Genomic DNA, 11,898 nt, shown 5'->3' with positions numbered 1-11,898 from the left:
TTGATGAGGACCTCAGTAGCTCACATTTGCAAGAATTACTGTTTTGTTGATCTACTTAAACTACCCCTTCTATCAGGTCCAGTATCATAAATAGGTAGATTTGGGCTTTTTGTTCATTTTAATGTGTCTGGAAGTTATCTTTTGAAGTTAAATTTTTAAAGGACTCAAAGTAAAATTTTGCGTTGCTAAATCAAGAGGGAAAATAGGAATATTTCAGAAGTAGGGACTAGAAAATGCAAATAGATGGTATGGGCATGGCTGTTCTGCTGTTCTGGTACTTTCCAGTTGAACAACATAAGGATAATCAAAGAGAGAAGCCAGAGACTGCAGACAGAAAGAGGGGCAAGCAGAGGATGAGCTAATGAAGCAGGCATGCTCAGCAGAGGGATGAACAGGTGGAGGGGAAGGCTGTTCTCTCTACTATAAACAGGAGTGCACAGCTCCAGGGAAGGCCCACTGCAGCCATGGCTTTGCAGGCAGGGTGGGGAGTGGCAAGTGGTGTACAGCTTGGGGTACCATGTCAACACAGTGATGCCTACCTGTGCCAGGTGTTCAGCACCACTTCTCCTCCTGCTTTATTGCATTGCTGGGCTGCTGCAGTGTCACAAGTTGCTTGCATATGAGTAGAAGTAAAACTGTTAGCCATGGTCTCTCTGGGGAATCTGCAATGGCCATTCATCATTTCATGGACCTCACATCTTCCCACTAATGCAGTATACTCTTTGCCACCAGAGCAAAAAGGCTGATTAACAATCAGTTGTTCTTTGGAACACAGAGGAGTTTATTCCAGTTTTTTTCCCTCTCACTTGAGCTATAGCATCATCCTTATCTCAGACTGGATCACTGCTTTCCTCCTTTCTCCTTGACCTCACCAACAGTGTGAAGACACACAGATGACTATTTGTTACTAGCACTGGAGGGGGTTCATTTGGGCCTGCTTCTCCTCAGCTCCCATGTCTTACTCAGGTCACCCAAATGTGTGACAGTTGCTCACAGTTCTTGCCAGTAGCTGCCACTTTCTGACCCTGACACTGGCCACAGGTCTGACCCCCCAGGTTTTCTTCTTCGTTGTGTTGTAGGCAGCTCTGTCCAGGCTAGGTTTGTGCTACTTATGCCTCCTGGGCAGAAGCAAGGATTTACAACCAGGGACTAAGACCTCTCTGAAGAGCAATTTGAGGAGAGGTGTTTGTTCCCAGTAGCAAAAACACAAGCCACTGACTAAGTCTGCATTACAAGGTTAGTTATGTAGGTATTGACTCCTCTTCAAGTGTCATGAAAACTATATGTCCTGGGTAATACTCAGTCCCATTGATGTGATTTGCTGTGATAAGGGGAATGACTCTTTCTTGAGATGGTTTGAAAGGATGAATTTATTTAAAGCTACGTACCAAATCGGGTGCGTGGGCCTCATGGGACTCAGCAGCAACAGCACTGCTTGCCTGCTGTCATGGCCTGTCGGTTTGTCAGCAGGGGCACCAAGCCAAACCATGGCTGCCACAGCCTTGCTGGAGCTGAGGAATCTTCATCCAGGCCAGGCTCAGCCCTGTCCTTCCTCCTTTGCTTACATTCTTTGTCTTGTCTGGTTTGTGCTCTGTGAGGCTTAGGGCAATGCAGCTCTACAGAATCATTCTTTTCCCCCACAGACAGGCAGTCAGATTCAGTTTGCAGCAGGGAGAGCCGGATGAGAAATGTGCCTCTGATATATGGGATTTGTAAGACGTAATTCCTACCAGCAGTAGGAATGTGACAAGGACACTGGTATAAAACACAAAGCTGATGCCAGGTGCTAGGGTCTCTGTACATGAGGCAAGAAAATATACCATTGCATACTCCAGTTTTAATTTATATCCATCTGAATTAGAGCATCAGATCATACTGTTAGCTTAAAAGCACCCACACGGCATGATTCAGATTTAAAGGATCTGTTCCCCCCTTTGAAGCTCCTTTTAATTCAGGGGAAATCTGTAGAAACAGCAACACTTCGTCCTCCTGATATTGGTGGTTGTGAATAAAAGGCCCCAGATCTCCCTCCCTGTATTTCTTTTTCTCCCTCACTTGCACTTGATATTCTATTTCAAGGTCCTGCTTGAGGCTGTAATTCCTCCAGAGCTCTTGGATTCAACTAGTTGACACACAGCCCAGTTGTTCCCCGTCACCATGGCAGGCTGTGCACGACTGCACTGGTTATTGTGTGTGCTTGTAGGCAGCTTACCCAGGGACAGCCAGGTTGTCCTGTCAGGGAGACCCTGCACCATTCTTTCTCCTCTCTAACTATGTCTTAATTCAGGAGCATGATGCTAGGAATAGAAGGGAAATTAAGCCAGGAAATTAGGACACACTTCATTAAGAAGCACACATACACACAGAGTTCTGCTTAGCCCACTGTGCACTAGGCTGGGACCAGGTAACAAACCACTATTCATAATCGACACTTCCTGTCAAGTGGCATTCATTATTCTGTGCTTTTGTAGTGGCTTAGAAAAAATATAAATCTCTGTGATTCCCCCTTGAGACAGGTGGGTTTTCAAATTAATCCCTTCCTCACTGGCCTACTTTATTTCTTATTGGTGCTGTGTGGTATGAATTGAGACTGGGGCAATCACAAACATCCATTCTGGCCAGGCAAATCTGAAAAAGTCAAAGGCAAATTCTCATGCCACCCTGGGGGGCTTTTGGGGGATTTCTGGGCTTTTTTTATTGTGGTTTTGTTGTTGATCTGTTTGTAGCTTCATAGTGTTTTGTGTGAGGGAAATCACAGTACCTTGGCACAGTCCGTGTCCCCTTTTCCTCTCCCTTGTTAAACCTCTGACTCTCACCTGGCAGTCTGACTCAGCACTTACCATTCACAATTCGAGGCAGATTGTAATCATGATTTCCATCCCATCACCTTGGACAAATATTTACTCCTCTTTTCCCAACTTATATTTGTCTTTAATGCTCTTCTTTTGATCCCCCCGCCCCCCCCCCCCCTTTTTTTGTTTTCCGCAGCGGTGGGTGTGCAAATAAAGCTGGATTTGCTCCAACGCAAGTTTTGGATGGCCATGCAACAGGTAAGAGCAACAGAAATCATGCAGAGACACAATTTAATGCTCTTTGTCAGCAAGGTCGATGCTGTTACATCACATACAATGACATTTTAATGAGGGCTTTTGTGGAATTCATATTAAGAGATTTATGGAATAGATTAGTTTGAAGTCACACATTTCTGTAATCCTTTGACAGCACTAATGCCGTGTGAGCCATGAGTCTGTTCTGCAGATGCCGTGGTGACAGTGTCAGCATCCTGGCCTGGCATTAGCTGTGCTGCATGTGACACATTTAATTGTGGAAATATGCTTGTGCTCATTCAGCCTTTCAGAAAACTCATGGAAATCTGCAATTTTGGGCTCACAAAAAAAAAAAATCTACTGCCTTCTCTTATCATCTTGATAATGACAACAAAATTCTACCAGCTTGCCAAAATAAAAATTTTTTGCTCCAGGGATAAGCTTTTGGTGTTGTCCTAATATTAGATACTCTTATGGACTGAAGGAGGTGGAATAATTAAAACAACTCCCCTGGTGTGGGGAGCAAGAGAAATGAAACACCTTTCCTTTATCACCCAGACAATTCTTTCCCAGGCTTTGCTTTTAGGGAGGTCTGATGGGGAGGTGAGCATGAGAGGACAGTAGCAGCACACAGCAGAAGCGGCTCTCTGCTGTCAGGAGAGGGAACTGTCATCAGATGGGGATGACAGAGAAGGTAGGAGGGCAGGAAGCTACTCTGTGGTGGCAGGAGCATCCTCACAGGTGGAGATCACATAAACCTAACCTGAGCTAAAAGCATTTCTGCAAAGCACATGAGTGCATCCTGAAACAGCAACAGAGAGCTTCATTTTAAAAACCCTGCTCAGGGCCATACCCAGGCAGTTCTCACACAAACAAGCCCTCGTGGGTGTTAAGTGAAGCTGGGAGGCCTTATGAAAGCAGGTGAAGGAGACCTGTGTGCCAAGTGGCTGCGAGTTGTGGTCGTGGTAGGTGCTGGTGTGAAAAAAGGCTCCATGTGGTTTCCCAGGATATTGGCACCGTTGGACAGAGGAATGACTAACAGATTTTGTTTTCTCTCTCTCTCCTGCCTCACTGATGCTGTGCTGCTCTGGATGTCCATGCTGTGCCTCCCAGCCCAATGACACTGATGTAAGTAGACAAAAGCTGGGGACAGGGAGGCATCCTGGCATGCAGCTTGGCTTCCTAATTGTGTCATTTGTGTGCCAGCATATCATAGGCACTGTCCCTTGTCTGTAGCCTCTGGAGAGGGTCCAAACCTGTCACAGGCTGTGTTTGTCTTCACAGTAATTAAGTGTCTTTGGCAAAGCTTAAAGTGCTCTGGGTCACAGAACCGGACCAACAGCAGGAGGATGCTGTGAGGTAGGCTGGTCTCTGAGCATGGTCTCTGCTGTACCCATGAAGCAGCAGATGTCATCTGAGAAAAACCAGAGAGCACAGGCTCAGTTCTGCCCCATCTCAGGGGCTCCCTGCAAGCTGCCAGTGCTCTCAAACCAGGGTCCTGCTGTGGTGCTGCTGCTGTATGGCTAGGCAGCACCAGGCACTGCTGGAACTTCTCTAGGAAGTGCAGTGGCAGTGAGACTCAGCCCTCACACTGCTGAGGAAGAGGTGTGAGGCACGAGCCCGTCTTGTGGAAAACCACTGTGACTCACCTGGGTTTCTGTTCTGATATCTGAATGCTGGGCTCTGTATTTGATATCCCCCAAAGCCATAACTGTCGTTAGTTGTGACCACGTTTCTCTGCTGACCAAAAGAAAGAACCTGCCAGGTGACCTCTAGGAATATATCCAGGGAAATAAAACAACCACGTCTTGCTTTGTGGTGAGACAGGGGTGAGATGGTGCTTGCAACTGTGATAAAGGAATTTTTTTTAAACCATCATCCCTAGAGTCTCAAAAAGCCAGCTGGATTCAGAGTGTGAACATGTGATATTGCAAAGCATCTCCAAACCTCCTCTGAAGTTGAACAGAGGGACAGAAAACCAGTTTTGTTCTGCAAAACTCAAGGGGAGAAACAAATTCTAACTGAAAGTTACAGTCTTTTTGTCTGGAATGACCAGTTTGCCTCTTGTTACTGAGAATCCCCCAGAAAGGGGTTTGGATTTTATGTCTAAAAGTTTTGAGAAAATAGTGGGTAGCTGGCTGAGAGCAGACAGGCTATGTGCTATGCCAGTGTCCTTCCCCGACCCCAGAAAACCTCTGACAGGAAGGGGACTCCATGCACAGAAAAGGCAACACTGTGTCAGCTTTCTTCCCTCTGCTACTAGAGAAAATAGAATTAAAAAATAACACAAAGAGACAGACACATGGCAAACTCTGAACAATTATGAAATCAATAAGCACCTGAAGGGCTTTGTTACTCACCACTTAACCCCTCGTGTCCCTACCCAGTTCAGTGTTGTGAAACACATGTCAAGTCCACTATGCAGAAATTCTAAATGAAAGAAGTGGATGGTGCCTTGGGCTACTTGTGCACCATTCACATCCTATTTTATCATTAGCTATCTGAAGAATAAAGAAACCAACAGCAACAACAACAAAAAAATCCCTGCCTGAGAAGAGCCCTGATCTAAAATACCATGCTATGTTCTTAGTCCAGATACTAACAAATGCTGAAATGCATGCTGGCTTCTCCCTGGTGCACAATAACCTTTGCTTTCACCCTTTCTTTACAAGTGCCTCCTCTGTTTGGAGTGCACAGGTCCTGCCGGGCACATGTTGGGGAGGCAGGTGTGGGATCTAAGCCCTCAGGAGCAGGGATGTTGCTCCTAGAGGCAGGGAGCTGGAGTGGCTGACCTGGGGGTGGTACCTGTGCGTGCTGCTGAGCTTGTCCTGCTGGAAATGCCAGCTGAATCTGTTCTGCAAGCCTTTAGCCCAGCAGTCCCAAGGGGGAGACAGCAAGATGAGCTCTTGCCATGTGCTGAGGGGTACACTCAGCACAGGTGGCTCTGGGTGCAGCTGCAGGTTGAGCTCTGGGAGCCCCAGGCAAGAGGCTATGACCTGGCACTGACCCTTTGCACAACAAAGGGCACCACGGGGACATGTGGGACAGCCAGCTGTCCGGCCACCTGGAGACACAGCAGGAGCAGATGTCCCATCAGGGTGACCCAAGACAATCATACACATGGGCTGTGAGGGTATAAAAGCTCCGTTTCCTTTGTTTGGGGCCCCTCTTCAGAGGCACAGGCTCGAGCTCTTTCTGCTGCACCATTAATAAATTGCTTTAAGGTTCTGGATGTCTGAGACCCTGCTATGGGAAACCTGGAGTTGAACGAGTAGGGAAGACTTGTCTGGCTGTGTGACTGTGGGCTGTATGGGGAGTCAGAGAGGGGCCACTGTAGCTGCTGCTGCCTCAGTCCCAGCAATGAAAGTCTCTGGTGGTGGGGGAGTGACTGCCAGAGCAGCTCCTGCATGGTCAGACTGGGGAATTTCCTTCACACCGTGGTTAATTCTCCACTTTCCCTTTGCAGTGCCGAGGCTTGGATGGTGCCTGTCCACTCAACTGTCAGGATGACGTAAGTTGCCTCAGTTTCTTCTCTGTACCTGTGGTGGGTGTGATTGACCACCTGCTCTGTCTCCCCCCCAAAAAAGGCAATGCTTGTTGTCTCTTCACAAGAGATTGCACAGCTGGGGCAGGACCTCATAGTAATGAGACAAATCTGCAGTTTAGGTCTTCCCACCAGCTGGGCCAGGGCAGAGACATTGGGATTCCAGACAGTGAAAGTCCATCTCCTTTAAATCTGTCTCCCTGGTATCCCAGATCTTCAAACAAAAAAAGTGGCTGTCAGCATGACATGCATGCTGGACACCTTTCTTTGTGTTTATGCCACTGCTTCAGCCTTGGTATCAGGAATACGTGAGACAGGAGCTCCTCTGCCCTGAAAAGTGACATCACCAGAGATTTTTTTGGTTGTGTGTTCATGTAGGATTTTCTCTGCTTCCTAGTTTCCCCTGCAGGAAAGAGTTTTCATCTAAACTCTGTGCCTCCATTTCCTGGTTTGCAAAATAAAAGTAGATCAGCACTGATACTGAGTGGTGGAGAGAGGGTTATTTTGTGAGTTATTATAAAACTCTGAAATCTGAAGATGGAAAGTATTAAATACCATATTACTAAATAAAGGAGCACTACAAATATCCTGAAGGATGCCTTATCTTAAGTGTAGCTCAAAGACTGCTAGACCTGCACAGAGCCCCAGCTAGAGACAATCTCTGTCACAGCTCATGGACTCAATACCCCAAAATTGAGGCAGGGAGGGAAAAGAATTGTGTAAAACTCATGGTAGCTGAGCTGTGGGACTTGGTATGGAAATGCCAAGGCTGTTTGCATCATCACAAACCCACACTGCTCCATCCTGAACACAAACAGGAGAAAAGCCATCTTTAATATTGCTTCTCTTCCATCTCTGCAGATTCTAAACTGCTTTCTCATTGACAACAACGGCTTTATACTTGTTTCCAAAATACCTGAAGAGGTAAGTGAGCATAAGAGAAGGAGGGAAGTGGGGTTTGCCTGTTCCTGAATAACCCACCAGAGCTGGTTAAAACAAATGAAGTTGAATTGTGTAATAGGGGTGGCTGTGGTGTAATTAAATTCAACTGCACAGTGAGGGGGAAGGCTCCCAGCAGAGTGACAGCACATCCTAGGTGAGGAAGGAGTTTGCAGTGATAAGGAAGGAACTAGTCAAAATATCTTTTGATCAGAATAAAGGAAATTAGACTCTGTTCCCTTGGCACAGATGCTATTATGATAAGGGAAGGGAAGGGAAGGGAAGGGAAGGGAAGGGAAGGGAAGGGAAGGGAAGGGAAGGGAAGGGAAGGGAAGGGAAGGGAAGGGAAGGGAAGGGAAGGGAAGGGAAGGGAAGGGAAGGGAAGGGAAGGGAAGGGAAGGGAAGGGAAGGGAGCAGCACTTTTGAGCAGCTTCTGAAGTCAAAGCAAGTGTTAGTCAGGAAAGGAAACTGAAGGGATGGTAAGAGCAGAATGCTAGAGGCAAAAAATGAAGACAAAATAATTTAAGTAAATTGGAAACAGGAACAGACCTAAAGAACTGGAGAATTTACTGGACTTGCAGATGTGAAAGGAGCAAGGGAAAAGGCTCAGAATAGAAATAAAAATAAGATGTGTGGTTCCACAGCCATTTCTAGGGAGCTGAAGGGGTGCAAGTTTGATGTGACATCCTGTGCAGCTAGGTAAAGTCAACACTATCAGCCACTGCATGGTTGAGCTGCACTTCTCTGTTCTCTGATAAATTCACCACAGAGCTTCTTCTTTCAGAATAATTAAACCCCACAGTTCTGGACGCCAGAACGTGATATGTGGGAACAATCTCATAAACTACAAAGCAGTAAGGCAATAGTAAGAGTGGGCTTAGAGAAGAAGTGGGAAATGAAGGGGGTTTGTTACTGACAGAACTGTGGAGTTTCATTAAAATTGCCATTGTACTGGAGTTAACAAATATAGTTTGGGTATTTACAAAAGGCAATAGATCCAATCCCAGAAATTACTTTCTTTAAGATGTGATAAACAGGTTGAAATGGAAATTAAGGTAACAGACCTCCTGGTGGATGTAATTGGCACAAGCAGCACAGCTTCCAAAAGTTAGAAAACTTATCAGCTATAGGTCTTTGAAAGCGTGATAAAATCGGGAGATAAAGGAGACTAGATAACCTATTGGATTTCAGTTTTTACTTCAGCCTTGAACAGAGTCCCTTACTCTTAACCTTACCAGGTTCAGAGAACAGAACCTGGTGAAACAGTGAAGCATGAAGTATTGACATTGATCTCAAAGTAGCTGGGAAAGAAGAGAAAGAAGAAAAATTCTTAGATTGCTATTCAGATGGAAAATATCAGCTATATGAATCCCCACTGAGTTTTTGGGACAGGCTGGCAGTCTTAAGAATTGCTGTTTTCTCCTCTGTTGCCCATGGCATTTTCAAAGATATTTTACTGACTCCTATGACATGTGTCCATCAGTGGAGACAGCTACACCCTTTAGCTGCCATGTCACCTGTGTGTCCTCAGCAGTGCCCTCCTGGGTCCTGCCTTGGTACTTTTTCCTGCATCTTATGGAAAATGGTTTTTTCCAAAGCTCATCTCTGAAAGATCTGACTAGCAGAAACATGGCATTATTGTGGATTTAGGTAAATTATAAACATTATCCACATGTCTCCAAGATCAGGCATTTTGGCAAGCAATAGAGCTGTCCTCCTCCAGCTTTTACCTTCCCTGACCTTAGAGAGTTCACCACTGCTTTATTTTCTGATTTCTTTATCCTGTTCTAGTTATTGTTTTTATCTCCTGGAGGCAAGGCACCATGAGTCTCCACACTGTTAAACCCTACAGGGAATTCAAGACAGCACTAAATCAATTCCCTGCGTTTCCTAACTTTGCCACCTGGATGTCGCTGCGTGGGACCACTTGCTGTGTGGCCTTCCGTGTCCCATCCTGTAGTCTTTCCTCAAGGCATCCATTAAAAATAATGCCCAAAAAATCCTGTACCTGGGTTTTTGTAGGTATTTTGGCTTTTCTGCCTGCCAGAGCTGCCTAGTGCCTGTATCTCCTTCCCTGGGTGACCACACAGGAAATCAGAGCAGCTTCTGGCATGAATGGTGTGAGGACAGCGTGGCTCAGGCTCTGCTCTCCTCTGCCCTTGGGATGGGGGATCAGGGTGAGGGATTGGCTCTAATAACCTCTGTATGAAGGCAGCAGGAAGCTTACTGGCAGTTGGAAACCACCATGGAAAAGGGACTCAGTATTTTAATGAGTGACAAGTTGGAAGCTCCCTGCAGGATTACTTGGGGAAGAACGGGTAATCTCTTAATTCGAGCTAATCTCCCCATCCAGTCCCATCCCAGAGGGAGCAAAGAGTTAAAACACAGAGCCAGGAGAAAGGAGTGAGTGAGGACTCTGAGTAAAGGAAAATAAGTGGCAGGGTCAGGCTGTGCTGCAGGGAGGGCTGCTCTGCGTCTTCTGTCACTTTGTAGCTGTGGCCCCACACCACCCCTGAGTTTTTAGCTGCTTCTCACTGCCAGTCATAGGCACAGCTGTGGATCCCAGGTCTTGAGCTCCCTCCACCTGCTCCATCCAGATGTTCCCTCTCTCACTAAACCCCTTTTTCTAGGATTGCTGCCTTATGCCTGAGGCATTTTGCAGAGGATGTCTGCCAGCTCTGGCCAGGTGGGACTTCAGGAGCAGGGTACAGAGGCAGCCAAAAGGTCAAGATTCCACCAAAGCTCAGGGATTGTGGAGAAGCAAGGGTTGGCTCTGTTTGAGCCATGCACATGGAGACTGCCTGCCTGCCCAAAGCCTGGGCAATTTGGCAGATCTTGTTTGTCTGCAGCTTCTGAGTGTACAAAAAGTGTAAATTGCTCAATGAGCCAGCAAAGCATGGATGCATGTGAGCAATGATGTGACATTTGAGTCATATGTGTGCTCTGGATTGCATGCACAGCCTGCATCCTGTGCACAGCCTGCACATGTGCCTGTACACGCAGCTGCAGGGGGAGTGACACGGCTTGTGTGTGTCATGTGGGATGTCAGAGCAATGCTTTGTGCTGTCAACCTCTGAAATGGCAAGGGCCTGTGGAAACTTGCCTAGAGATGGGAGTTAGGAGAAACAGCAGAGGGATGCCTAGGAGAGCAGCAGTCACTGGAGGAAGCAGGATGCAATGAGAGCTGCTTTACAAAACGTTGCTCCACTACAGGACAACTTTGGTTTCTGCCTAGATGCTTTTCTCTCTTACTACCTGCAGAGGGGACCTAAAACAGCAGCAAGCTTTGAATGTCTGGTTTTATGTTGGAGGCCAGTTTGATGATGCCTTTCTGAACACACTCCCTAGACCATACTCTCACTTGCACTGTTTTTATAAAATTAAAAATTAAAGTATGTGCTTCTTTAAAAAAGTTGTATCAATATCTGTTTATGAGCAGTAAGAACCTCTTGAAAGAGGTTGTTGGTTGAGGATTTCTGAGGTTGCTTTTTAATGGCTTTTTGTTTGTTTTGTTTTAAAGACAGAAAAATCTGAACTTTAATTGAATGTATCTAGTTTTTACCCTTGAAAATGGGAAGGGAAGGGAAGGGAAGGGAAGGGAAGGGAAGGGAAGGGAAGGGAAGGGAAGGGAAGGGAAGGGAAGGGAAGGGAAGGGAAGGGAAGGGAAGGGAAGGGAAGGGAAGGGAAGGGAAGGGAAGGGAAGGGAAGGGAAGGGAAGGGAAGGGAAGGGAACAGCACTTCTGAGTACAGCAGGTGTTCTTCATTCTTATACCTATACAAATGATGTCCTACATGGAGAAATTTGGCCAGACATCAGCATCTCTTGAGAGGATGGGTCTCATTTACAGCCTTGCAGTGGCCCCCTCTCCTTGCCCCACTGCCTGCAGCTTGCACTGTGTTAAATCTCTGGGTCTGCAGACTAGTATTAAATGGAAGCAGCTGGCCTCTTCACCACCCTAATCAGATTGAAAGAGCAAGGGAGGCGAAAAAGTTAGTGCTTGCTCAGGCACATTTGACTGTCTGAGATGATTACAACCCAAATGCTTGAAGGGGAGTTGATGTTATGTATCAATTTATACAGTGAAATGACTTCTAAAGCCTTTTGGGAAGAGGCTCATAACCATGTAACACTACTGTTAGATGATTATCATGTGATCTTAGGTAAATCTGCCTAAGAGTTTGGGCTTTTTCTGTGGTAATGTCCCACTCAAATAAATGAAGTCATCTGTCATCTGCTAAATGACTGCTAGCCTATCAGTGGAAAAGCAAAAAATCCCAGACTGTGTGAATGCTTCCACAACACATGAGATCTATTTTCTCTGTCAGGACCCATGAGCAGGAAAACAGACAGAGGACAGCTCATATCGG

General features: G+C 46.3%; 1 protein-coding gene across 1 annotated transcript in view; it reads left to right on the top strand.

The window, feature by feature from the left end:
• Positions 1-11,898, top strand: part of CACNA2D4 (calcium voltage-gated channel auxiliary subunit alpha2delta 4) — a 120,160-nt gene that overhangs the window by 97,102 nt on the left and 11,160 nt on the right. Inside the window, exons 27-30 of the mRNA XM_077783300.1 lie at positions 2,989-3,050; positions 4,161-4,175; positions 6,514-6,558; positions 7,453-7,515. Of these exons, the coding sequence (XP_077639426.1) occupies positions 2,989-3,050; positions 4,161-4,175; positions 6,514-6,558; positions 7,453-7,515 (185 nt within the window). The remainder of the gene's footprint in view (positions 1-2,988; positions 3,051-4,160; positions 4,176-6,513; positions 6,559-7,452; positions 7,516-11,898) is intronic.

Source organism: Lonchura striata, chromosome 5 (assembly GCF_046129695.1).
Source record: "Lonchura striata isolate bLonStr1 chromosome 5, bLonStr1.mat, whole genome shotgun sequence".
Taxonomy (NCBI): Eukaryota; Metazoa; Chordata; class Aves; order Passeriformes; family Estrildidae; genus Lonchura; species Lonchura striata.
The sequence above is the reverse complement of the archived record's forward strand: the minus strand, read 5'-3'. Positions and strand labels throughout refer to the sequence as shown.